The sequence below is a fragment of the Mauremys reevesii genome, linkage group 11 (assembly GCF_016161935.1).
Source record: "Mauremys reevesii isolate NIE-2019 linkage group 11, ASM1616193v1, whole genome shotgun sequence".
Lineage (NCBI taxonomy): Eukaryota > Metazoa > Chordata > Testudines > Geoemydidae > Mauremys > Mauremys reevesii.
The window spans coordinates 948,629-976,399 of record NC_052633.1 but is presented as its reverse complement, the minus strand read 5'-3'; the positions used below and the strand labels follow the sequence as shown (position 1 = coordinate 976,399).

Sequence of the window (27,771 nt, the reverse complement as noted above, 5' to 3'; positions counted from 1 at the left end):
TAGAATCCTAATACAAGAGATTCTTAGATTTCATTCAATAGAGAAAAGTTTGGGGGTGTGAAGCCAGTACATTCTGTGGCATTATGCCCCGTATTCATCATCGTAATATTATCGTGATAAGATTATGGCATAAATATGATGTATTTTACGCGAGATAGGTCATGTAAGATATCATTGAAAAGGTTATGATTCACTGAATATGATTATCCAATTTCATGCATGTATCATTTTGGTATCTGAAGTTAGGCATATCATCTATACGTCGATTACAAATGTGTTTACACGGGGAATGCCCAGTAGGTAGAATGCACTCAGTCCAGATGCCTGGCTGGGAAGGGCCATTAGGGAGAACAATAGGTCTTAGAAGATACTAATCTCCCGACAGGGAACCTTCCTGAGGACGCTACAAGCAGCCTCTCCGTCATGGCTGCTACAGCCCTACCGGCAGGGCCGTCCTTACCCGTATGCAAAGTACGCAGCTGCGTAGGGTACCAGCAAATTTCCTGTTGCCCTGTGCTGCTGCATGCTACTCCAGCCCCTGCCCTGCCTCTTCCCCAGGGCCCCTGTCCCGCCTCTTCCTGCCCCCACTCCACCCCTTCTCCAAGGCTCCTGCCCCGTTCCTGTCCTGCCTCTTCCCGCCCATTGGAAATGCAGCAACCCGGTCCCAGCCGTGCCGCTGGGGAGTGCTGGGGGGCGGTTCTTGCCTGCTCCCCAAGCCAGCCGAGCCCCCACATGCGGAGGCCTGGGGCCCCACAACCCCCCGTGCGGGGGGGGGGCTGCATAGGGCCCCAGAATAACTACGGATGGCCCTGCCTATTGGAACATGTGACCAAGTCACCTGGTACTGGACTCCATCTTGGAATACTAATGTTTTTCCACTGAAAGGGGTGGAACTAAAATTGGAGACAAAGGGTTCCCGCGTATGCAAAAGCTATTTAAGGCAGGAGAGTGACCATCATCATGGATCTTCAGTGACTTCCTGCCGAAGCAGATTGCTGGAAACACCTGAGAAGCAAGGGGAGAAGGGCTATCCCTTATTATCACTTAAAATCTACCTTTTGTGGTTAATAAACTCATTTTGGTTTTGTCTAAAACCAGTGTGGGTGGGCGTCATTACTGGGGGCAAAAAGCTGTATATATTCCTCTCCATGTTGAGGGAGGGGGCCAATGTGATGAGCTTGCACTGTGCAGTTCCCTGTGCAGTGCACAAGGGTGTAACTTGGGGTTTACCCTCAGAGCCGGGGGGGGCAGGGGAGTTGCACTTGAGTAACTGGGCAGCTTCTTAGCTGAGTCTTCAGCATGTGTGTGTAGTTGCGGCTGGGTGTGTCTCTACCTTTGTGTGCGGGAGGGGGTTAGGAGCTTGTCACAGCAGTACAGTGTAAAGGGAGCCTGGGCGGGTGGGTTAGAGAGGCTCACTGGTATGCCAGTTCCAGGTGGTACCCAGGGGAGCCAGTCACACACCCTACAGGCTCAAAAGCCAGAAAGCAAATTTAAAAAAAAAAAAGTTTATTTTGGAAAAAAACTCTCATGATTTCTAAGCCAATCTGATCATTTGTCAGGGGAAACCCTGTCTTTTCCTTGCAGGTTGAAAACAAATGCACCCCAGCACCCAAGTCCCTTATAGTGCCCCCTGTGGTATCCTGCCCCACATCACTGGATACGCATAGAAATCTCAGAAACTGTTCCCAGAGGTCCCAGTTTTACTTCAGCCCACCTCTCCTGTGTTATGCAGAGCGCTGGAGTTAAATTAGAAAATACATGGACATTTCTTTAAGAAAGAACAGAGATTCAAAGAGAAATCAGTATGAGATATGGGAACAAATGGTTACATGTAACACAACCTCATAACACACCTTCTACAGCCCATACTTAGCTAGATACAGAGATTCATAAATTCTAAGGTGAGAAGGGGCAAACAGCGATTATCCAGCCCGACCTCCTGTACAGCACAGGCTGGAGAACGTCTCCAGAATCACCCCTAGAGCAGAGCTGTTAGAAAAACATCTACTTTAGATTTAAACATGGTCAGTGATGGAGAATCTATCACCACCATCGGTAAATTGGGTCTGTGTTCACCATCAAAATGACAGAGAGATCCCCACACTGCCCCTCCCACAGACCCCTGAGCCCCAGGGCCCCATGGCAGAGAGATCCCCACACTGCCCCTCCCACAGACCCCTGAGCCCCAGGGCCCCATGGCAGAGAGATCCCCACACTGCCCATCCCAGAAACCCCTCAGCCCCAGGGCCCCATGGCAGAGAGATCCCCACACTGCCCCTCCCACAGACCCCTCAGCCCCAGGGCCCCATGGCAGAGAGATCCCCACACTGCCCCTCCCACAGACCCCTCAGCCCCAGGCCCCATGGCAGAGAGATCCCCACACTGACCCTTCCACAGACCCCTCAGCCCCAGGGCCCCATGGCAGAGAGATCCCCACACTGACCCTTCCACAGACCCCTCAGCCCCAGGCCCCATGGCAGAGAGATCCCCACACTGCCCCTCCCACAGACCCCTCAGCCCCAGGGCCCCATGGCAGAGAGATCCCCACACTGCCCCTCCCACAGACCCCTCAGCCTTATGGCCCCATGGCAGATGGGCCCCTTCACTGTCCCATCCTCCCTGGGTGTTGCTCCAAAGCATCAGGGACCCACTTCCCAGCAGTTCCCCCCATGCCCCACTGCAGGGGGTGGCTTTGCGACTCCCGCTGAGGTCATTGAGCTCACGTGGCTCAGGCCAGACCCCAGGGCTGGGATCCCCCCAATGACTGTGACAGAGTGACTGGGTGTTAATGGCCCCTTGCTCCTCCCCATGCCCAGGGGGTCTCCTCACCTGCACTGGAGGAGCACTCAGCCTCCGTGTTGCAGGGAGCCTCCAGGGAATGGCCGCTCTCCCCTCTGGCACCAGTTGAGCTCCTGGGGCAGCGATCCCCCATCTCCTGCCCTGGGGATGCCTCCTGCTGGCCCACGCAGCTGGGCTGAGGGCAGGCCTTCCAGCAGAAGCAAACCCAGAAAGTTTATTTTAAAGTAGGGTTGTCGATTAATCACACGTAACTCACGTGATTAAATCAAAAAAATTAATCACAATTAATAGCAGTTTAAATCGCACTGTGAAACAATAGAATACCGATTGAAATGTATTAAATATTTTTAGATATTTTCCTACATTTTCAAATATATTGATTTCAATTACAACACAGAATACGAAGTGCACACTGCTCATTTTATATTATTTTTTATTACAAATATTTGCACTGTAAAAATGATAAAAGAAATAGTATTTTTCAATTCACCTCATACAAGTACTGTAATGCAATCTCTATCATGAAAGTGCAACTTAAAAATGCAGTGGGTTTGTTTTTTTACATAACTGCACTCAAAACCAAAACAATGCAAAACTTTAGAGCCTACAAGTCCACTCAGTCCTACTTCTTGTTCAGCCAGTCGCTAAGACAAACAGGGTTATTTACATTTATGGAAGATAATGCTGCCGGATTCTTATTTGCAATGTCATTTGAAAGTGAGTGAGAACAGGTGTTCACATGGCACTGTTGTATCTGCATTGCAAGGTATTTATGTGCCAGATATGCTAAACATTCGTATGTCCCTTCATGCTTCAGCCTCCATTCCAGAAGACATGCTTCCATGCTGATGACGCTCGTCAAAAAAAAATGCGTTAATTAAATTGTGACTGAACTCCTTGCAGGAGAATTGTATGTCTCCTGCTCTGTTTTACTCGCATTCTGTCATATATTTCATGTTATTGCAGTCTCGGATGACAACCCAGCAGATGTTTGATTTAAAAACACTTTCATGGTAGATTTGACAAAACGCAAAGAAGGTACCAATGTGAGATTTCTAAAGATAGCTACAGCACTTGACCCAAGGTTTAAGAATCTGAAGTGCCTTCCAAAATCTGAGAGGGACGAGGTGTGGCGCATGCTTTCAGAAGTGTTAAAAGAGCAACACTCCAATGCGGAAACTACAGAACCCAAATCACCAAAAAAGAAAATCAACCTTCTGCTGGTGGCATCTGACTCCGATGATGAAAATGAACATGCGTCAGTCCACACTGCTCTGGATTGTTATCGAGCAGAGCCCGTTATCAGCATGGACATGTGTCCCCTGGAATGGTGGTTGAAGCATGAAGGGACATATGAATATTTAGTGCATCTGGCATGTAAATGTCTTGTGATGCCAGCTATAACAGTGCCATGCAAACACCTGTTCTCACTTTCAGGTGACACTGTAAACAAGAGGCAGGCAGCATTATCCCCTGCAAATGTAAACAAACTTGTTTGTCTGAGCGATTGGCTGAACAAGAAATAGGACTGAGTGGACTTATAGGCTCTAAAGTTTTATATTGTTTTGTTTTTGAATGCTGTTATTTTTTGTACATAATTCTACATTTGTGTGTTCAACTTTCATGATAAATAGGTTGCACTACACTACTTGTGTTAGGTGAACTGAAAAATACTATTTCTTTTGTTTTTTACAGTGCAAATATTTGTAATATAAATAAATACAAAGTGAGCACTGTACACCGTATTCTGTGTTATAATCTGAAAATGTTGAAAACATCAAAACATATTTAAATAAATGGTATTCTGTTATTGTTTAACAGTCCTATTTTAAAGCTGATCAACATAAACTCCATTTGAAATAGAAATAATTAAAGTCTATATTGGGAGTCTATTCTCCTATATGCTACTTTTCTCAATGCTTTTGGAGTGAGGTTTTATTTCAGCACTGCTTAATTACATTAAATAACTTTTCAGAATTAGCCACCATTTCCTATAATACTGATGCAAAAAATACCAAAATTAACCCAGCCCCAAACCACAAAATAATTTGTAGTATTATAATTCTGGTTATCACATAATCAGCCTCTTATTCTGTAATAATTAACTTCAATTTTTTATTCCATTATCACTGGTAACAACATATTCAAAGATTACAAAATCTTATCAGATTGGTTAGTTTCCTCTCAGTCCTCATTTCTGCCATGAGCCCTGTGTAATGCTCTGTTCCCCACTCACACGGGTGCCTCCATTTCCGAGAGTTCATTTGTCTCTGGGGTGTGTCTACGCTGAAGCATAGGACCGTGATTGAGCCCAGGCTCAAGCCTAAGCCCCTTTGCATCGTCACTGCAATTGCACTAACCCAGGGCTCGGACCCAGGGTCCCCGGACCCTGCAGGGCTGGAGGGCCCATGCTCGAGTTAAGCTGAGCCCCATTGCTTCGCAATGCAGATGCAGCCCGGCTTCACTGGGGTCCCGGGAGTCAGCTGGAAGTATCCCACAATTCCATGGGACAAATTCCTTAGTCCTCTTTACCACAGGCACCGACTCTGGGGGTGCTCCGGGGCTGGAGCACCCCTGGGGAAAAATTGATGTGTGCAGCTCCCCGCCCCAGCTCACCTCCGCTCCGCCCCACCTCCTCCCCTGAGCGCACCACAGCTCCGCATCTCCCCCCTCCCGCCCAGTGCCTCCCGCCACAAAACAGCTGTTTCATGGTGGCAAGCGCTGGGAGGGAGGGGGAAGAGGGGGAACGTGGTGCACTCGGGGAAGAGGCAGGGCTGGGGCAGGGATTTGGGAAAGGGGTCCAATAGGGGCAGGGAGGGGGTGGTGTTGGGGCAGGGACTCCGGGAAAGGGGTTGGGATGGAGACAGGGCAGGTGCAGGAGGGTGCAGGGTGGGGCAGAAGCGGGGCGGGGCCGGGGGTGAGCACCCACTGGCGCCTGGAAAAGTTGGCGCCTATGCTCTCTACCCCAACAATCTGCAATCCATGCTATTGAATACGGAAGCCATCCCCCCACCCCCCATTACAAATGGCAGCAGCTCAGGTCAGGATTAACCCATTCTCTTCTGACTACGGCTCTGTAAGCCCGCTATCAGAGAGTCTCCTGGCTGTGCAAAGGAGAGCGAACCGATAAAGCCTTTTGCAAAGCAAGATGCTTCCCAACAACAAGCAGGGTGAGCAGTAAATTTTCCCACAGTGCATCATAGTCCCGGAACTAGAGTGACCCCAATTTGGGGGGGGGGAAGGGAACAAGAGAGTCTAAGATGTTACTTTGACTCGGATCTGCGCACTGCCGTGTGGACGCCAGAGCCCTAGGTGCCAGCACAGGTTAGAAAAGTCTAACACAGGGTTAAAATACAGTGCAGACACTCAAGCCCAGGATTTCTTCACACAGGTCATCCGACTCAAGTCCCACTAAGCCTGGGATTACATTGAAGTATAGAAATACCTGCTGTCTCCAGTCTAAAGGAGTTGATAAAGGATGGGAATCACCCCAAAGGGTGAGGGGAAAAAGACAGAGGCAGGCAACTCACGTGGAGCTGAGAGACCACACTGAAGAAAATGGTGCAAACTGTGTGGGAATTCGCTAATGTATTTTACAAAAATCTTTAGGCCCTTGTCAAAACATTTCTGACATTACTCACCTGTGTGGGTTCTCTTACATCTCAGAAAAGCTGAGCTCTGTCTAAAACTCAGGTAAGGTGACCAAATGTCCCGATTTGATAGGGACAGTCCCGATATTTGGGGCTTTTTCTTATATAGGCTCCTATTACCCCCCACCCCCATCCCGATTGTTCACACTTGCTGTCTGGTCACCCTAAGTCAGCATCTTCTAGACTTTTAAGCCAGAAGGGACCATTAGATCATCTGGTCTGACCTGACTAATAGGCAAATCTCATGCAGAGCGGCAGGGGTGGCCCGCAGTGAGTGACTAACAGAGCTGGGAATTAGAGACGCCAGCTCAGGCCTCAGCAGAGCAGTAAGTGTTTGTTGTCCTAGGAGGTGGGTGGAACTGCACAGATGCGCAATGGCAAGATGGCTGCCATCTGGACTGTGCAGAGCCAGCTGTGTGGGGCCTGCTGAAATGGTCATCTTGATTCGCCAGCGTATTACTCCTGCTGGCATGACACATTGGTCAGGGGAGTAGGGCCAGTTATATTCCACCTGCTTTCAGATGGATTCAGAATCCAGACTAAAACGCTGGCTCCTCTGCCCGGTGATCACGTCAAAAGACTTTATTGTGTGGAAGAGAAATTGTTCAGGAAGAGAGACTCAATCTCAGGGGAAAGTGACGCCACTCGGTTCTAAAGATCCTACGGCCCAGGAGAGTTGAGACAAGTCTGATACGTTTCAAGTCACAGCAGACACGTGCCGGGCTCGGTTTCTCAATTTTTTAAATTATTTTTTTGGTTTGTATAAAAGAGCCCATGTTCTAGGAAGATAATTAACATGGGAATTTGTATTTCTTTCCCCCAGCAATTTTCTGGCACAAATCATGTTAGATTTAAGAGCAAAAGCCAGAGATGGGGACAAATGGGGAACAGGGGAGAGAAAAAGAAAAAACAGACAAGAGGGAAATTGTCTGCAAAAATACTGGAGTTATCAACTGCTCTTTGGTTTCTATCATTTATAGCCACAAAGATACTGTACATTGAAATGAGACCAAACATTTTCATGTGCCTAGAAGAGAGGCTGGGATGTGGAAGGGAGAGAGGAGAAGGGTCTTTTCTTATCATCATTCAAATTCATTCTTTGTCTTGGCCATTTCATTCATCTTGAAGGGATTCACTGCTTTCTTCTAGAGGGAAGCAAGCTTGCCTGTGTCCATAGCCCGACTTCCGGGAGCTCTCCACGACAGCTCTCCTCCGGCCAAACCGTCCCACGGGGCTGATCCCACGCCCCGTGTACCAGGAAGGGTCGATATCAGGGTCTAGAAGGCAAAGGCCAGGAAGTCTTTAGAACGTGAGGCTGAGGACTAATTCTCCTGAGCATGTGTCACAGCCACCTGCTTGGGATGGAGAAGGAGGGACTTCCCGAGCTAAAACCATGGACTGGTCCAGCTGGAGTTAAAGCTCCCAAGCTCTAGGCTGTGATCGCTCATATCCTCTGTGGCTCAGGCCCCGACCTGTAACATACACTTGCCAGTGGTTGCATCTGCCTTGTCATTGCCGGTGGTGAGCAGGTGGCGTGGCCTTTGCTTATTTTAAAATGACAATGTCTTTTGCACAGTAATGAAGGAGGGAAGGGGGTAGCCATACAGAGGAGGGACTGGGTGACTCAGGGCACTGGGAATGGGGTGCAACCCTCTTCCCCTGACTGGTTCCCGTTGTGCCAGGCCTATGGCGAAGAACAGGACTCGATTCTCCAGGGACTGCCGTCCAGCCCCTTTCACAACCACCGCTGAAAACCAACAGCAGGCACCCTGAGCCACGCAGCGCAAACAGGGCCCTGCCGGGGTGACGGGAACCAAGGGCCACATTCTCGGCTTGGAGCAGATCCTTTGAAATCAGTGGGGCTCCGCTGATTCACAGCCGCTGAGGATCTGGCCCATGTGCTTAGTTCTCTGGCTCTGCAGTGACTCACTTGCTGACATGCGACCTGTGAATCCTCGCGGCAGTTAGAACATGGGCTTTGTGCTATGAGCACGTGGGGCCCTGTCATCCTGAGACTGCCGACAGCCCGGTGTGTGTATAGGCTGCCCCACCACCAGAGCACCAGGCAACTCCATTGCCCAAGCTAATTCAGGTGGGCTGGGGAGTCAGGAGAGCTGGGTTCTAACCCTGCCTGTGACCTCGAGAAAGTCACCGCCCCTGTGTCTGGTGTGTTTATATTGCAAACTCCTTCAGGAAGGGCTGTTACTGCCAGGGGTGAGGGGGAGGATGGATTGGGTTGCAGAAGATGAGAGGGAAAATGCAGAGGCAGGAGGGGGAAGCTATGCGGAGCAAGAGGGGGATTCTGGAGGGACAAGAACAAAGCCTAGATAATGAAAGGACAGAAAGCTCAGCCATCTCACGCTGCAGCCTCTAGCCTGGCAGTGACCCGCAATGTTGCACGTTCACCGGCAGAGGGCGCTGCTACACAGGCCCGAGCACACTGTGGCTAGCAATGACAGCCTTAACCCAGAGGCCTTTTCAAAAACTTTTGCTGCATTTGAACAACCCCACGTGTTTGGGGTCAGGTTGGGACAAGTCCTTACACAGGTGTGTGCGTGTGTGCAAGGAGACCCTGCTCCTGCCATGCCAGGCCCACGCCCGGCTGCGGTCAGTGTGCACGGGGAGGTACAGGGAGGAGGCAGAGCGTCTTGAGCTGCTCTGAGTGCGGGCAGGCTTCATACACACACAGCGCTGCTCCTGCACCTCGGCACTACACCCTGTTCAACGCCTGGGCGCTCTGGAGACTCTCCACCCTGTGACTAAACCAGGCTCTGAACATAGGCTACCATGGGAGAGAGACAGGAGAAGCCTCTCTATTAAACACTGACCCTGCCATGCCACCCACTGATACCGTCACCGACCTCCTAGGCTCTTCTGTGCTGGGTCCAATTATCTGGGGGAGGGCAGAGATAACGGGGTGGGGGGCAGCAGAGCCATTTGGGGTGGCTCTGTGCCAGTCTGCACCAGCTGAGGAGCTGGCCTGGCTGCTGCAGTTACAGGGACTTACTCCTGATTTCCATGGATCGCTCGTGGAGTCGGCATTCGGCTTTGGGCAGGGCCAGACAGGTGAGCAGCAGGTACATGAAGCAGGCAGCCAGCAGTTTCATTCCCTTCAGCTCCCCCAAGGCTTGTGGCTGGTGCCGGAATTTAGCAAGGTGTGAGTCCAGCCTGCAGAAACAGAGACCAGGAGAGTTAATGAGACGTCATCTTGGGTGGGGGTGGGGTGAGCAAATCAATCCACTCTCTGGAGAGACACTCACTGAATAACAGGAATTACAGCTGTTCCCAGGAAACTGGAGGAAACATGGAAGTGCCAACGTTCTGAAACGGGTTTTTGTTCCAAATTGGACTGAAAAGCTGAAATTGCCCGCAAAATAAAAAATTCCAAGATTTTTTTAAATTTGGAACCATTAAAATGTTTTGTTTAGTTAATGTCAAAGCAATACACACTATTAAACCATCAATCTTAAATACATTACAATTAATGGTTTAATATAAAAGTCAAAACGAAACAAATGAAAATGAGGAGATTCAAAATGCTGTGTTTTGACTATCAATATGAACCACTTCAACATTATCGAAACAAAACCAGAAAGTCAAAACGGTTCATTTTGGTTCTTTATGCATCCAAAATGTTGTCAGAATTGACACATTCCCGCAAAATAGTTGGACTTTGACAAAACTGCATTTTCCAATGGAAAAAAGGTTCCCCTGAAAGTGTTTTGCCCAGCACCAGTGGGAACGGATGCATGATCAGCATTGTCAACCACACCTTAGTCATTCAAAAGTCATGAGTCAGGTTTCTGAGCTGCTACAGTGCACTTGGGTTATATTTTCAAGCTTTTCTCCTCAGCCAGTAGATCGAAAAACCATTTTTGATGAAAGCCAAGACTCTCGTGCGATCTCTGGATTCCGAAAACTGGATAAAACATCTCGAGAGTTGGCATCACTCTCAGCAGTGAGTGAGTAGCTGCCTTTTTGGAGTTGCAAGTAAACCTGAGACCTAAACTTACCTGTGAAACCACACACAGGTGCACACCTGAGCGTCTCCTCTGTGGGCATGTAACAGGGCGGCTTGCCTGGGTTCTGGAGTCTGGGCTAAGCCAGGCCGGAGTACAAGAGGAGCCTCACCTGAGCGGATGCAGGTGATTTAACATAAGAGGCAGGTGTGTGGCTGGCTGAGAGGGAGGAAGGAGCAGGAGGGCAAGCAAAGGAGCCAGAGGGCTGAGACCCGGTGGCTTTGGGTACAAGACTCTCTGGGGTGATTAAGGGGCCCATAAGGGGCTGCTAGAGGCAAGACACTGCAGAGGCATCCCTGGCCACAAGGGGGCTTCGGCAGCAACACTCTAGGGCAGCAAAGGGCAGTGAAAGGGCTGCAAGCCGTACCACCAGAGTGACACGGGCACCGATGCCTTGAGCTGGTAACTGCATCTGTGACATGGGTCCAAGGAGCTGGCTGGGGTAGAGGCAGGCAGTGGGGGGGGGGGCAAAGGGGGCAGTGGGCAGGCCAGCATTGTCCCACCCATTTGCATTGCTCATGGCAGAGATGTAACACAGCCAGGGCTAATACGTTTCTGCTGCCCATCCATCCGTAAAGCCGCCGAGTAGCTGCTGGCTTTGGAAGTCCTGGCAGTGCAGCCACTGGGGAGATCCGTGACCTTTGCTCCCTCCATCAGGGGTGTTGGTGCGAGTGAATGCCCTGGGCCCAGAGTTTTGAGAGTACTCTGCCCTGGAGATGATTGAGCCCTGCACCAAAAGCTACATATTTTGAAGGCACCAAGGACCATAAAAACTCTCTGAGCCCTCGTCATCTCTGGCCTCGATCCTGCAACCTCCTTTCCAGGCCTCCCCGACAGCCAGGTCAAGCCCCTCCCTCCTGTCTGACGGCTGGGATTGTCTTCTGACCTTCTAGCTATGACCACGTCACCCTGCTTCCCTGCAGTCGGTCAAACGTCTTGTTCTCACTGTTAATGTCGTTCATGGCTCGGCTCCTTACCTGCGCTTCTTTTTGTCTGGGCCTACTGCCTCCACTCTGCCGACGATGCCGCCCTTGTCGGCCTGTCTGTCCACTTCTCCCATGCTTCCCCGGTGCAGAGAGTTCCTGTCCCAACTAGCCCTCACAACTGCCACCCCAGGCCTCCTTCTCCTCAAGGCCTACTTGTGTGTCACGAAGCCACTGGTGGTGACAACTGCTAATGGCTCATTAATGGACAGTGGGGATCGCACAGAGTAGAAGTGGGTATTCACCCACAAAAGCTCATGCTGCAAAACGTCTATTAGTCTATAAGGTGCCACAGGATTCTTTGCTGCTTTTACAGAACCAGACTAACACGGCTACCCCTCTGATACTTGACAGAGTATTTTGTGCATTTGTTTGCATCTCAAAATTTATTTGGACTTGTAAGAAGACTCAGACCCATCTACAGTGCACATTCATCAGCTGTGCACCCTTCGGTCACCTTATCTATTGTTCCATCACCTCATTCCCTCACATTGTTTGCTACGCCTGCTCGATTGCTTTTGACTAGGAGCAAGGGGTGAACTCCTGCCCCTCTGGCCATGGTTACTGGAAATGGGAACAAAATGTTTTCCTCATTCCATAAAAGTATTTCAATATTTAAAATTTTTTCCCCATCCTGACTCGGGATGAGAAGTCAAAATCTCAAAAATTTCCTGAACTGAAAATTTGAAAAAAAAAATCAGTTTGGGTCAATCAAAATGTTTCATTTTGATCATTTCAAAGTGTTTTATTTCAGTTTTGACTCTTAATTTCTTTAACTATCGCTAGCTGAAATTTTGAAATGAAAAGTTGTTTAGGAATCAGAACTTTTCATTTCAAAAAATGCTAAAATGAAACATTCTGAACATTTTCAAAAAAAGTCAAGTCAAGAAATTAATCAAAACTGACCCTTTTGCATGAGAAATTTTGGTTTTTGATAAATCAGCATGTTCTGATGAGAAACACTGAGTAAAAATAAATTCCCGACTAGCTCTGATTGCTCTTCCTTTTTGTATACTCCTTGGTGAATGACCATAAGACATTGTAAGAAAAGAATTGCTTTGAAAAGCTTCTTGGTCTATTACTTCTGTTCATTGTTATTTTCTATCCAAGTTCCTGACCTGCTTAAAACACTGAAGTGGTTCAGAAATAGACAGAGGTCTTCAGCCTAGGAAATAAATGACCAAGTCATCTGGCTGCGTGAGGAGTCAACACAAGTGTAAGTGTTCATTGTAACCTCCAGTCTCAGTGCGAAGTCCTACTACCTTGTTAATTCTTTCCCTAGCACATCAGAGAGGGCGTTTTGGAAGCCATTTCTTATTGGTGTGAATAAAAAGGAAACTCGTGCTGAGGGGTGCGGGGGGAAGGCCGGCTGTCATTTAATGAAGCAATGGTTAGAAAAATATAGGGGAAGCTGTAGGGGATCCAAGCTCTGGCCCAATGAGCCCACGTGCATGACTAAGGCCAGCAGAACCTCAAGCTGGGTGGGCTAGTGGTGAGACCATTGGGCTGGGGCCCAGAACTGGTAGATTTCTGGTTCTGGTTCTATCGCTGACCCTTGCCAGGCCCTTACTCTCTTTAGTCCTCACTTTCCTGTCTGTCAAACAGGCATCACAATACTTCCCGACAGCAGGTTCTGAGGCCTAATGAACGTTTGTTAAGCAGGCTGAGATCCTTGGGGGGTGGGCGGGGCTGTACACCCGCAAACTATTGGTCTGAATCATGCTAGGAAATCCATGTAATTGGATGATGCCATGAAGGTGTTCGGTGGGGACGGCTACCTACTGAAAGCTGTGCCTGGGGAAGGAGCCACGCAGTTCCCAGTGACACCGAAGGCAACTGTCAGACTGACTCCTCCTGCACCCCTACGTCTGACACTGCAGACACTGGAGCTCTCGGGCCCAGCTCAAAGCCCACTGGGAGTCTTTCCATGGATGGCAGCAGGCCCTTAGCGGGCATCCTAAGAAGGGTTTCAGGTGCCTTAGTGAAGGGCTGGAAGTCAGGTGCTTTAGGACTTGTCTGCACTTGAAATGCTACAGCAGCACAGTTGTTGCACCGCTGTAGCGCTTTGGTGTAGACGCTCCCGATGCTGACAGGAGAGATTCTCCCATCGGTGTAGTTAATCCACCTCCCTGAGAGGTGGTAGCTAGGTTGATGGTTCCAGCAACCTAACACTGGCTACACGGGAACTTAGGTCAGCTTAACCACCCGCGGAAGGGTGTGCATTTTTCATACCCTTGAGCAACGTAAATTATCTAGTTTAGACTAGCCCTTAGTTGCCACCTCTTTATTTCTCTGAATCGCAAACCATTAATTCCTATGAACTGCAGGAGCACCCCTTTGGGAGAGCAGGAGGAGTCCCATGACAGAGCCGCACAAGCCCTGACTCTCACACCTGTAACTGGCTGAGCCGTCAGTGGATGGCGGTCCTAGGCTCGATTTGCATTTACTCCGATGCCTCCCACCACCGAGCTGGTGTGTGGTTTCAATTTGTCAGCGTGATTTACTCTGACAAAGTCACACAGCCTTTCCCCTTGCCGGGAATCACCCTGGGACTCCAGGTAGAAACGAAGTGACGCTGTTTGGCAATCTCTTACCAGAAAGGCCAGCTGATTGCAGTTATAGCGCTGCCAGCAGGCTGCTGAGTTTGAACCTTATAGCAGCAAATATCCAACGGAAGGAAATGTGCTAATCGTTAGAGAACCTTCTGTCCATCCACACCTGTTCTTTTCCCCTGGGCTGTATCACCATTGATCGCCTCCTTTTTAGCACTCAGGGTTTCTCTCCTGCATGCGGCGATAATTGTACATGAAGTTATGCACCCGCTGGGTGCACTCCATTTTAAAATGTGAAATTCTGTGCTACAGATAACAGATGCATTCTGGAACCTTGGGAGAGACGGACTCTGAGCACTGAGGCTTCTTCACACCCCTTATGGCACAATTTCCACCGTGCTTCTTATGTTCTCATTTAAATTGATGGCAACCATGCAGCCGAACATACCGGGCATGGGAGTCAAAACTCCTCACCAGTGCTTCCCCGTGCAACTGGCACACTCTCAATGCATCGCCCTCACCATTCAAGTGGAGTGTGGACATTTAAAAGACGGCCACTGGAGCCGATGCACTAGGAATGAGAGTGGGATCTGGCTGCAGGTTCTGCTGCATTTGTCCATTGCCCCATTTGGACAAAGACAGACTTTTGGGCAGTCCACACCCCACTGCTGCAGGACATGGCCCGGGGACACCAGTTAATGTGCAGATGTTTAGGTGGTAACTCTGAGTATCAGTGGAAGAACAGCATTCCCACCCAGCCCATTTCTAGTTCCTACGGCTCCTGGGAGGCTCAAGTGTCATGTAGTTGACCTCTCAATGACAGTGATGGCACCTGTGGCTGTTCTAGCTTGAGCAGAGTGCTCAGTTCAATCAAAAGGCCATTTCCCCCTGAAAAGGGCGAGACCTGAACATCCAAGCCAGGCTCTGAAAATCAAAGGGCTTTTTACATCAGCAATAAAGATTCTGCCATCAGGACGTCCAGAATTTGGCAATTCTGCTGCTGATACAACAGACAGAAGAGACTCCACCTTGCTTTTCCAGAGCTGGCTCAATCTGCAGTGGGAACTTCATGCAAAAACTGGGTCAGCGAAGGAAGCAGGTGTGACCTAAGACACACAGGGCACAGTTTTTAACACCGAGCGCACCCAGCTGCGGGTGCCTAACTTCATGCACAATCACCATCCTTGCGGGTGATAATACGATCAGAAACTGAACACATAATTTTACTCTTTTCTGGCTTCCCCACTTTTTATTCCAATTGGGTTTTACTAGAGGTTTCATGGGTCTTAAACAATGAGGTTAATATCTGAGTATAAATGCACAGGCTAGATGCCTAACATGTCCAGTGTTGTTTTCTTCAACCGCCTGGAATTCAGGAGCTAACCGAGCATGTACAACCTACAAGGGATGAGAGGTATTGTTTCAGACGTTCTTAGCATCGGCAGCAGACTCAAAGTCAGTTTTCCTTTGCAGGCCTTTTGAAAATTCTAAGGCTCTGAACTCAATCGACAGAAAATACCTGTTTTGCCATGCAAACAACATTGTAGTAGTGGTTATAGTTCAGTCATGGGAAAACAGAATTAGAAGCCATTTGGATATAAGCTCAAAGGCTCGCACTGTGTATGGACACTTGCCTTTCGTTGCAGGCTTCATGTACTTTCAGCAAAGAACACATTATGGGAAATACTGTTTGCTGAACGTGTAACACTGCTCACATGGATGGATAGGACACAGACATTCATGTGCAGAAAAACTCACACCAAAAACTTCAAACATGCGAACAAGCACATTGCCACAGCACACAAGGGTCACTGCATGAAAACACCTGGCTGCGTCCCCAAGATAACGCATCACACAAGCAAACAAAGAGTGGAGGGAAAAACCAGTGGATTCAAATAAGGTGCAGTTCCAACCCCTTCCAGTTTACCTCTGGCTGCGAGTGTGTGGCTGGCACACAGACATGCTAAAGTACTTACTGTGTGTCAAGCAGGAGTTCTGGAGTGCGATGCTGCTTCCTTCCTCCGATGATTGGACTCTGTGAGCCAAAGAGCCCCTGTTTGCCTGTTTTATGCCTTGCCTTAGTGCTGATGTCACAGACAAAGCCAGCCCTGGACAAAGCCAGGGCATTTTCACATCAGCTCCCCTCCCCATAACCCATTATGTTAATTTGTATCAAATCAAGAAAGGGATTTTCATGACTCATGAGGGCGCCTATTTTATCTTGGGATTCTAATATTTTCTTCATTTGGACAAATCAGATAGCTTGGAAATACACTAATCTTTCCCCCACGTGGGCCATTATTTCCCACGTAAGGAGCTGGACCTCATCAGGGAATGTATGTTGTGCAGACGCATTCCAGAAGGTGCACACTGGTACGTATCTGCATGTGGTTGCTGAATTAAGCTAAGGTGGTGTAAATCCCACTTGGTGCTTCTATGTTAGGAGTTTGTATCAGTGTCAATTTCTTTACTGCCGACAAGCCTGTACAGTTCCTCCATCCCAAACCTAGGCCCAGGCCCGTCCACTCCATTGGGGGTCAGCTCAGCTCCCTGAGGGGCTCTCAAAGTGTCCAGTTCAGGTACTGACCAGCCCCAAAATTTGTCACCTCCTACCCATCTGGAGCTCCTCAGTCTGGGGCACGGTCGCTGGCTTAGCAGATTTCCCTCTGTCTCTGTGTCCAGTTCAGTCAGTCCATCTCTCTCAGGCTTTCATCTCCCAAAGGGGTGGGGGTGGGGAGGAATCCACGTCCCTGCTCTCAGCACCAGCCTTGTAGCCTGGTGCCACATGCAGCTCATTCCCCCTTCCCCTCGGCTACCGGTGTCCTTTTAAATTCTTCCTCCGCTGGGAGCAGGCCCTGCGCCTGTTGAGGGGCAGGGCACCCCTAGTCCAATACTGGATCAGTGAGGGGCCCACACACCCCATCACCGTGAACAGCGTATCCCCCCTTCCTCCTCCACAAATCAGCCTGGGCTGACAAAAGCCAAGAGAGTAACATGCCGTAAGAACAGCTGGTCCAGGGGAGGAAGCTCATTCAGCCTTGAGACAGAGCCTGCTGGGACTTTTAAGAAACTGTTCTGATAGCACTGAACAGCTTAATCTTTAGCAGAATGCTGCGTGTCTAAGGAATGGCAGAGTAGTGATGCTTAGTGCTACAGAGTAACCACCTTTGTGAGGCCAATAAAAGATAAAGTAGCTACAAAGCTAGAAGCAACTGATTTGAACTAACCCCAAACCTGGGAGGGGAGTTAACATGGAAATAGGGTGACCAGATGTCCTGATATTATAGGGACAGTCCCGATATTTCGGGCTTTGTCTTATATAGGCACCTATTACCCCTTACCCCCGTCCCAATTTTTCACACTTGCTGTCAGGTCACCCTACCTGGTAATGAGAAATGTCTAAGAAAAGCTTAACAAAAAGGGATCAATACATTTGCGAAACCAACGGAAGCTGAAGCTGCATTGTCCGGCACTGGAGGCAAGTGTGACGAAATCACTGCGTGTTTTGCCGTTATCAGAATCTGTTAGACCTACTGGCTGAGTAAGTGAATGTCTCTATCCAACAAGCGGAAAACATGCTGGAGAAGGAGGCCTGTTCGTGTATGTAGCGGCAGGACAAAATGACATGGCTGGGATATTGCCCGCCTTTGGAAATCTGTCTTCAGCAAGAGAGACAATGAGAAGATGTTTGGGCAATTAATAAGAAATGGCGACATGTTAGAAACCTAAACAGCAGGTCCTACTTAGCATCAAAGTGGGTCCAAATAGTTAAAATTGCTCCTGCCAGCGAGGCCAGTCCTGTCGTCTGCAATAATGATTTTTCTGTTTGGTTTGCTGATTTTTTTGTGTGTGTGCAAAACTGCCAGTGAAGCAAAAAGTCAGTTATTTGCCCAATACTAAGTGCAACTAAATAGGCTCCAGTGGTGAGAGTATCAATTTCCAAGGAGCAATTCCTTTCCTTTCATAACAACCATGGCTATTCTGGTCCGGTAACAGTCAGTATGGACGTGACTGACATCCATGCCTAAGAGCTATTAAAGTCGCTGGGCATCTGGATCCCGAATCCCCACTGCAGCTTGAGATCCCTTCCGCTCTTGCCGCCTGCCCCAGAGCATTTCCCCTCACAGCACCATTTGGCTTTCACTCTTCAGTTGAGTTTCCCGCCACTTTCTCCAGGCTTCTGCCCTTACACTGGTTTTACTTTATTTTTTCTCTTTTATTCTTTCATTTCTTTCCCCCGGTTTGGGTAAACCTACCCTGTACTTGACCCTCCACACCCTCTAACCGCTTCCCACTAGAGCCTCCCTTCTCTCATGACTTGTAGGTCACACTCTGCAGTTTCTGGGTCTCCCTCTCCCAGGCTCCCTGCTCCTGGGGAGCCTCCAGCTTCTCCCCCAAACCCCAACTCCTAATTCATTCTGTGTCCCTGCCACCCCCACATCTGCCTGTCCCCAGCCCGGCTGTCAATTCTCCTCCTCAACCCTCCCATCACTTCTGCCCCAGCCCCTCCCTCAGTTCTGCCCCTGCAGCCCCACGTCTGCCCTCAGGGCCCCTCTGCTCCTGTTGGGGGGGGAGGGGGCTGCAAGGTGGAAGTTTTGCCTAGGGCGCAAAATCTCCTTGCACCGGCCCTGCTGCTTGGGCTGCTCCATCCCCAGCGGCAGAGACACAGCAATGAAGGGGCCAGAAGCTTTTGGTGAGGAGGGATCAGAAGAGGCAGGTACCAGCTTTAAACCCCAGAGGGAAGCTCCCTCCCCTAATGCAGCCTCAACGCCCAGGCCAGGAAACAGAGACTTATTGGTACTGTTTGAAGACAGGATACTGGACTATGTGGACCTTTGATCTGACCACTCGGGCCATTCTGATGTTCTTATAACTAACCGAGCTGTATCTGCCCCCCACTGTAACCCACTAGACCCCAGTCCCCTCCTAGAGCTGGGATCGAACCCAGGACTCCTGGCAGGGTCTCTCCCGACAGAGTTAGTAACAAAGTAGGGATATACAGTCACATTTTAACCAGTGTCCCTACAGTGATTTTCAGACCACATTAGTATTAGAGCTCAGTGGGTCTAATATCGATTTAATTTTCTTTCTTTTATAAAGAAATTAGATACAGGGCTCCTGCCAGCTCATTGCTAACTTCCCTGCCAAAACACTGGAGTTTTCAGGTGCGCAAGTAGTCCCTGGAATCATGGTTAAATTACCCTCCCCCCCGCCCCACCATTTGAAATGGGGCTCCTGTGTGCACAGTCCCCTACCGTGCTCCCCCAGAAGAGCTGCATTAACAGGCAACTCTGCAATGACCCCCAGGCCTCTCTAGTTCCTTGGCCACATGTATCCTGTCCCTATTCTGGCGGCTAATCCGGAAAAAGAGCTCGCCCCTGCTCCCACCTGAGGGACGTGTTGGGTTGAGATCAGCTGATCCAAGCAGGCAGTAGGGACAGAATCTGAGACTTGAAGCTCCTAGAGTGACCTCTTACCTTTATAGACCTGCCCTTCAGCCATCCCCAGCTATTTTCAAGTGTAACGTGATCGTAACAAGACCCATTTGAAACCCTTCACCACACAAGACAAAGCCCGTAGGATTCCTCATTAACTATTTATTTCTCCTCCCCTGGCTCCCTACAGCCACTAGCCACCTTCGAGCTTTGCCTCTTCTCTCCCAGGCTCTGCTCACTTGATTGCAGCAGCTCAGCGGATGGTCCAGCTTTGCTCTTTCACTTCCATTCTTCACTTCTTTGGGTGGCTGCATTTGCAACGGAGCAGCCTGATGGAAATCCCTGAGTCCTCTGTCTCGGCAGGCAGGCCAAGCAGCCAAGGGAGGTTAGCCTGAACTGTCAGGAGTGGGCGCTTGGCCCATAGGGTAGGGTTACCATATTGGAATTGTCAAAAAAGAGGAGACTCCATGGGCGGGGGAAGGGTTTAAATGCTCCAGACAGATGCCTCGCAGGTAGGGTTGGGGGCTTGTAAGGGTCTGGTGTGGGGGCTCGGCCCTCTCGGGTGTGGCCGGGAGCCAGGCCGCGTCACTACACGGCCTAAATCAGCAGTTCAGTCTCCGAAGGTCCAAGGGCTCAGACCCTCAGGCAGGGCTGAGCAGAAATAAACAGTCAACGAAGCCCAAGCCCTCAGTCAGGGTGGGGCAGCAAACAGCAGTTCTAGGCTCAGACCCTCAGGCAGGGGCTGAGCACCCAGAGTCAGTAAAGCCCTAGCCCTAGTCAGGGCGGGGCAATAAGCAGTAGTTCAAGGGGCTCAGGTCCTTAAGCAGGAGCTGAGCAGCAATAATAGTTCAGGGCTCAGGTCCTCGAAGCAGGAGCTGAGCAGCAACAATAGGTGAGCCCAGACTTCTGGGTCAGAGCTCTGATGTGAGGGGGAGACTGCCACCCGTGAGGCGGTGGCAGGGGGGGACACAGGCCCACCCACTCCACTGTGTCCCAGAGCCAGTTAGTCTGCTGCTGTGTCGGTGGGGTCCTGACCGCAACACACCGACATCGGCTCGAAATCTGAAGTAGCCAGACTGGGGTCAGCTACCCCCGGGCTACTTCCCATCTCCCCCTCCATGGGTACCTGCTCATCGCGGGTGTCCGCAGCGGGGTCCCATACCATGGGCTCCTCGTCGTGCTGAGGGCTGGCTAGGTCGGGCTGCTCCTCAGGACACGGTTCGGGGGGACGCTCGGGCAGCTCCTCGGGGTAACGGGCTCGGGGCAGGCTCGGCCAGTTCTTCTCAGGGTATCGGGCTCGGGGCAGGCTCGGCCAGTTCTCCTCAGGGTACCGGGCTCAGGGCAGGCTCGGCCAGTCTTCTTCAGGGTACCGGGCTTGGGGCAGGCTCGGTCCAGCAGGAGCTCGGTCAGGAGCGTCTGTCCTCTCCAGCCGCCGGGCTGCAACTGAGCGCTGGGCCGGGGCTTTTATACTTCCTGTCCCGCCCCTTGACTTCCGGGGGGGCGGGGACAGGTGGCAGTGGCTCTGCCCACTGTGGCAGCTGTTCTGGCTCCTCCCTCTCGGGTGCGGCCGGGAGCCAGGCCGCCTCACTACACGGCCCCCCACTCAAGGCTGGCTCCCGTGCAGCGGGGCCAGCCCCTTCCATACCCCCCAGCCGGGAGAGGAAGTCCGCGTTAGCATGGTCCTTCCCAGCCCGATGACGCACAGTGAAGGCATAGGGCTGCAGGGCCAAGTACCACCGCTGCAGCCGCATATTATGGTCCTTCATGCGAGCCAACCATTGGAGGGCGGAATGGTCGGTGACCAAGGTGAAGGGGGCTCCCAGGATGTAATACCTCAGGGCTTCACAGGCCCACTTCACAGCGAGGGCTTCCTTTTCGACCACCGCGTAGTTTTTCTCTCGGGGGAACAGCTTCCGGCTGATGTAAAGAACCGGATGCTCTTCCCCCTCTACTTCTTGGGAAAGGACGGCCCCGAGTCCCACTTCCGAGGCGTCTGTCTGTAAAACAAATGTCTGGTGGAAATCAGGACTATACAAGACCGGCTTGCTGCAGAGGCTCGTCTTGAGTGTCTGAAAGGCCTTGTCGCACTCGCGGGTCCATTTCACCTGCCGCGGGCTATCCTTTGTCAAGAGCCCCGGTAAGGGGGCGGCAATTGCCGTGAATTGAGGAATAAATCGTCTGTAATACCCTGCCAGCCCCAGAAACTGGCACACCTGGCGCTTCGTGGCTGGTGGGGGGCAGGTTGCGATGGCCTGGACCTTGCCGACAAGAGGTTTTACCTTCCATGCCCGATAGTATACCCCAGGTACGTGGTCTCTTGTCAGCCGATGCGACATTTCTTAGGGTTGGCTGTTAACCCGGCCTTCCGCAGGGACCTCAGGACCGCTGCGACCCTTTCTAGGTGGTTCTCCCACCGAGGACTGTAAATGACCACGTCATCTAGATAGGCGGCCGCGTAGTCCTGATGTGGCTGGAGGAGGCGGTCCATTAGGCATTGAGAGGTGGCCGGAGCCCCATGGAGGCCGAAGGGCATCCGGGTAAACTGGTATAGGCCCGTGGGTGTGGCGAACGCAGTCTTCTCCCTGGAGGCTGGTTCCAGGGGGATCTGCCAGTACCCTTTGCTTAGATCAAGGGTGGTGATATATCGGGCCTCCCCTAAGCGGGCCAACAGCTCATCTATCCGAGGCATGGGATAGGCATCGAACTTGGAGATAGCATTAACGCGCCTAAAGTCGATACAGAATCTCTGTGAGCCGTCGGGCTTCGGTACCAGCACTACAGGGCTGCGCCACTCACTTTGCGATGGTTCAATCACCACTAGATCCAGCATAGCTCGTACCACCTCCTCAACGACCTGCCTCCTGTGATATGGCAAGGGCCTGGTCGCGCCCCGGATCACCACCCCAGGCTCCGTCTGGATCCTATGGTATACCAGGGTGGTGTATCCCGGTTGGCCCGTAAAGGTGCGGGAAAAGGCTTGCAAGAGGCACCGGGTCTGCTTGAGTTGGTTGTCTGTTAGGGTCTCCCCGAGCTGGGGTTCCCCGGGGTCCTCGGTATGGGCTACCTGGGGTCCTAGCTCAGGTTCTCGCGGGTAGGGGTTGATCAGGAGACCTTCACGTTCCCGCCAGGGCTTGAGGAGGTTGACATGGTACCGTTGGGTCTTCTTTTTCCGGTCCGGCTGATTGATTTCATAATTAACCGGGCCCACCTTCCGAACCACCTCATATGGCCCTTGCCACCAGGCCAGGATCTTCGATTCACTGGAGGGAAGAAGGAGTAATACCCGGTCTCCGGGATGAAAGTCCCAAGTCTGGGCGTCCCGGTTATAAGTCTGGGCCTGCGTGTCCTGGGTGACTTTCAAGTTCTCCTGCGCCAGGGCCCCCGCCTGCTTAAGGCGCTCCTGAAGCTGGAGTACGTACTTTAAGAGGCCCTGGGCTGGCGATGGGGCTTGCTCCCAGGTTTCCCTCATGAGATCCAGCAGGCCCCAAGGTCGCCGACCGTACAGCAACTCAAAGGGTGAGAACTTGGTTGAAGACTGGGGGACTTCCCGCACCGCCAGGAGCAGGGGTGGAAGGAGCTGGTCCCATCGGCGAAGGTCCTCCTGGGGGAACCTACACAACATCTCTTTCAGCGTCCGATTGAATCTTTCAACCAGCCCATCTGTCTGGGGGTGGTAAACGGACGTCCGGAGTTGCTTTATCCCCAAGAGTTCGCACACCTGCTGGAGCAGCCGTGACGTAAAGTTGGTCCCCTGATCCGTGAGGATCTCCCGGGGCAGGCCGACACGGGCGAAGACCTTCACCAGCTCAGCTGCGACGGTGCGGGCTGTGATGGTCCGGAGAGGGATTGCTTCGGGGAACCTGGTAGCATAGTCCATTATCACCAAAATGTATTGGAACCCTGCGCTGCTCTTAGGGAGAGGCCCCACCAGGTCCATGGCCACACGTTCAAAGGGGGTCTCAATCAGAGGCATCGGGACCAGCGGTGCCTTGGGAGTTCGTGCTGGGGCAGCCAAGTTGGCATTCCGGGCAAGAGTTGCAATAATTCTTTACCTCCTGGTGTACCCCTGGCCAGAAGAAGCGCCCCAGGATCCGAGCCAGGGTCTTCTCGTGACCGAGGTGCCCGGCCGCAGGGATGTCGTGGGCCAGTTTCATGACCGCCCAGCGGTGACACCGAGGCACGAGGAGTTGTGTCCGGGTATCCCACGTGCGGGGGTCCCTCTCGACGCGATACAGGCGCTCCTGCCGCAACTCAAAGTGCGGCCACTGCGCCGCTCGATGGGGTTCGAGGACCGTCCCATCCACGGAGGCCAGCTGGTCGTATGTCCGTGTGAGTGTACGGTCGGCCCGTTGATCCCGGCAAAAGTCCGTGGGCGCCGAGGGATCCTCCCCCACTCCGGGGGGAGGATCTTCACGTCCTTCCGTCGGGTTGGTGTGGTCGGGGGCTTCCACCTCGTCTTTCTCAGTCTCTGGGGTCTCCCCTTCCAAGGCTGGCGTGACCTGCGGGCTGCCCTCGGCGTGGCGGCGTAGTACGGCGGGGAACTCGGGCCAGTCCCGACCCAGGATCACCGGGTACGCCAGCCGTGGAGCAAGTCCCACTGTCATCAGCTGGGTGACCCCATCAATAGTCAGTTGGGCCCTGGTACTTGGGTAGGGCCGTATATCCCCGTGGATACACTGCAGCTGAATCTTCCCCAGGTGGTTGTTAGCCTGCGGGCCCATGGTTTGGCAGACCAGTGTCTGGCTGCAGCCTGAATCGAGGAGGGCCACCGTCGGGCGCCCCTCAACGACCACGGGCACGGTGATCTTGGCCGCTTGCCAACGCCGGGCACGGCCTTCCCCTGAGTAAACCTGGCCAAAGGTACACTCCAGTCCTGGGCAGTCCCGCTGTAAATGGCCATACTCTCCACAGGAGAAACAGGGCCCCAGGTCTGCTCGTCCCGTCCGTGACCGGGTCCCGGGGTTACCTCCAGGCAGGTTCCGGTAGTCCCCTCTCGCCACAGGAACCGGGGTCCGAGCGGGTCTCCCAGAGGACGTGGCGGTACGGGTCCGGGCCTCCGCTCCATGGGAGGAAACTTGTACGTCTGTGAGGGTGGGCGCCCCCTTCTTTTCTGGGTTGGGGCGCTCCGTCCGGGGCGGGGCTGTCCGGCCAGCCGAGCCCAGCGGGGTTTCACCCGCGAGGAAGTCCTCCATTAACGTAACGGCCGCGGCCACTGTCGCCGGCCTATGGCGGAGGACCCAGGCTCTTCCTCGCGGCGGGAGTACATGGGCGAACTGCTCCAATACTACCACTCGAAGCTCCTGGGCCACTATCCGAGGTCGGGCCCCTGGAGGATACGCCAGGCTTCTAAACCGCTGTCGGTAGGTCTCTGGACTCACATCCAGGGCGTCTAGGATAGCGGCTTTCACCTGGCTGTAGTCCTGGGCTGCCTCCACAGACAAGCCTCGATAGACCGTCTGAGCAGTCCCCGTTAAGTATGGGGCCAGGATGGTGGCCCATTGGTCCTGGGCCCAGCCCGCGACGATGGCCACCCGCTCGAATGTGACGAGAAAGGCTTCGGGGTCGTCGCCGGGCCCCATCTTCGTCAGCCGAATTGGGGGGCTGGGCCGCGGGGCCCCTGCAGCATCTCCTGGCTGGGGTTCCCCCGGTCGAGTCAGCACCGCTGCGAGCTGCTGGACACATTGCCGCTGGAAGTCCTGGTGCTGGGTAACCAGGTCTTGAATGAGCTGCCGTTGTTGCGAACCTAGCTGCTCGACGAGCTGCTGCTGCTGTTGCGACTGGGCCGCCTGTTGTCGCTCCTGGCTCTCCGTCATGAGGGCAGGAGCTGGGACAGATCCATCTCTCTGGGGGGAGGCCTCTCTCCCGCGGCCCCCTTTTCACCGGCGTCAAGAGCTCGCGCCCACATCCTGGGCGAGAGGTCCTCAGAGAAGGCACCACGTGTAAGAGTCCGGTGTGGGGGCTCGGCCCTCTCGGGTGTGGCCAGGAGCCAGGCTGCGTCTCTACACGGCCTAAATCAGCAGTTCAGTCTCCGAAGGTCCAAGGGCTCAGACCCTCAGGCAGGGCTGAGCAGAAATAAACAGTCAACGAAGCCCAAGCCCTCAGTCAGGGTGGGGCAGCAAACAGCAGTTCTAGGCTCAGACCCTCAGGCAGGGGCTGAGCACCCAGAGTCAGTAAAGCCCTAGCCCTAGTCAGGGCGGGGCAATAAGCAGTAGTTCAAGGGGCTCAGCTCCTTAAGCAGGAGCTGAGCAAACAACAATAGTTCAGGGCTCAGGTCCTTAAAGCAGGAGCTGAGCAAACAACAATAGTTCAGGGCTCAGGTCCTTAAAGCAGGAGCTGAGCAAACAACAATAGTTCAGGGCTCAGGTCCTTAAAGCAGGAGCTGAGCAGCAATAATAGTTCAGGGCTCAGGTCCTTAAAGCAGGAGCTGAGCAGCAATAATAGTTCAGGGCTCAGGTCCTTAAGCAGGAGCTGAGCAGCAATAATAGTTCAGGGCTCAGGTCCTTAAAGCAGGAGCTGAGCAGCAATAATAGTTCAGGGCTCAGGTCCTTAAGCAGGAGCTGAGCAAACAACAATAGTTCAGGGCTCAGGTCCTTAAAGCAGGAGCTGAGCAGCAATAATAGTTCAGGGCTCAGGTCCTTAAAGCAGGAGCTGAGCAGCAACCACAATAGTTCAGGGCTCAGGTCCTTAAGCAGGAGCTGAGCAGCAATAATAGTTCAGGGCTCAGGTCCTTAAAGCAGGAGCTGAGCAGCAACCACAATAGTTCAGGGCTCAGGTCCTTAAAGCAGGAGCTGAGCAGCAACAACAATAGTTCAGGGCTCAGGTCCTTAAGCAGGAGCTGAGCAGCAATAATAGTTCAGGGCTCAGGTCCTTAAAGCAGGAGCTGAGCAGCAATAATAGTTCAGGGCTCAGGTCCTTAAAGCAGGAGCTGAGCAGCAACAATAGGTGAGTCCAGACTTCTGGGTCAGAGCTCTGATGTGAGGGGGAGACTGCCACCCGTGAGGCGGTGGCAGGGGGGACACAGGCCCACCCACTCCACTGTGTCCCAGCCCGGGGCCCTAACAGCAGCAGTCAGTCTGCTGCTGTGTCGGTGGGGTCCTGACCGCAACACACCGACATCGGCTCGAAATCTGCAGTAGCCAGACTGGGGTCAGCTACCCCCGGGCTACTTCCCATCTCCCCCTCCATGGGTACCTGCTCATCGCGGGTGTCCGCAGCGGGGTCCCATACCATGGGCTCCTCGTCGTGCTGAGGGCTGGCTAGGTCGGGCTGCTCCTCAGGACACGGGTCGGGGGGAAGCTCGGGCAGCTCCTCGGGGTAACGGGCTCGGGGCAGGCTCGGCCAGTTCTCCTCTGGATATCGGGCTCGGGGCAGGCTCGGCCAGTCCTCCTCAGGGTACCAGGCTCGGGGAAGGCTCGGCCAGTCTTCTTCAGGGTACCGGGCTTGGGGCAGGCTCGGTCCAGCAGGAGCTCGGTCAGGAGCGTCTGTCGTCTCCGGCCGCCGGGCTGCAACTGAGCGCTGGGCCGGGGCTTTTATACTTCTTGTCCTGCCCCTTGACTTCCGGGGGCGGGGACAGGTGGCAGTGGCTCCGCCCACTGTGGCAGCTGTTCTGGCTCCTCCCTCTCGGGTGCGGCCGGGAGCCAGGCCGCCTCACTACAGGGCTGTACTGTCGCAAGAGGTGGGAGGAGAACACCACCCCATTTTGGACCTGAGCCACAAGCTGTTCCCCAGAGAGACCCGGTATTCCACCACAGAGCGGGAGGCCCTGGGAGTGAAATGGGCATTCGTGGCGCTGAGGTACTGTGATGTTCGTCCATCGTTGTCGATGAAGACCTCAACAACTCATTCGTTCGATGACCGGACTCTGTGAGTCCGGAGATGACTGATCAGTCCGATTCGGGCGTGGAACGTCCTGCCACACCTTGGACAGACATGTGATGGCACTGTCGATGATGTGCGGGCAGCTCTGGACTCGCGCAGCTCACGCTTTCTTTCAGCCTCAGCAGTACGCCTCGCCTCAGAGGTATTACTGCCTGTGTGAATGAGGCTGCGCCATGCTGGACGGTTCAGTGCGAGGGTTTCCCATGTGGCGGTGTTGATCTCGAGGGAGTTCAGAGAGGTCTTCAGCGTGTCCTTGAACCGCTTCTTTTGTCCTCCATGGGGGCGCTTTCCCTGGTGAGCTCTCCGTAGAAGAGCTGTTTAGAAATGCGCTCCTCTGACTTTCTCATGACATGTCCAGCCCATCTGGTCTGGGCTCTCATCAGCAGTGTGTGAACTGATGGCAGACTGGCTCTGGTAAGGACTTCAGTATCGGGCACTTTGTCCTGCCATCTGAT

The 27,771-nt window shown here is 52.6% G+C and overlaps 1 protein-coding gene across 3 annotated transcripts in view; it reads right to left on the bottom strand.

Annotated features, from left to right (window-relative positions):
* Nucleotides 1-6,451: 6,451 nt before the first annotated feature.
* The window catches only part of LOC120374790 (prolactin-releasing peptide-like), a 33,903-nt gene continuing 12,583 nt past the window's right edge, over nt 6,452-27,771 (bottom strand). The window contains exons 1-3 of one of the 3 annotated variants that reach the window (XM_039495059.1): nt 16,610-16,725; nt 9,457-9,617; nt 6,452-7,726 (exon numbers count right to left, since the gene is read on the bottom strand). In XM_039495059.1, coding sequence (XP_039350993.1) covers nt 7,563-7,726; nt 9,457-9,617; nt 16,610-16,620 — 336 coding nt within the window. In that variant the 5' untranslated portion in view covers nt 16,621-16,725 and the 3' untranslated portion in view covers nt 6,452-7,562. Of the gene's footprint in view, nt 7,727-9,456; nt 9,618-11,445; nt 11,960-16,609; nt 16,726-27,771 lie in introns of those variants that run through there. The other 2 variants (XM_039495056.1, XM_039495057.1) reach the window with 2 other exon arrangements.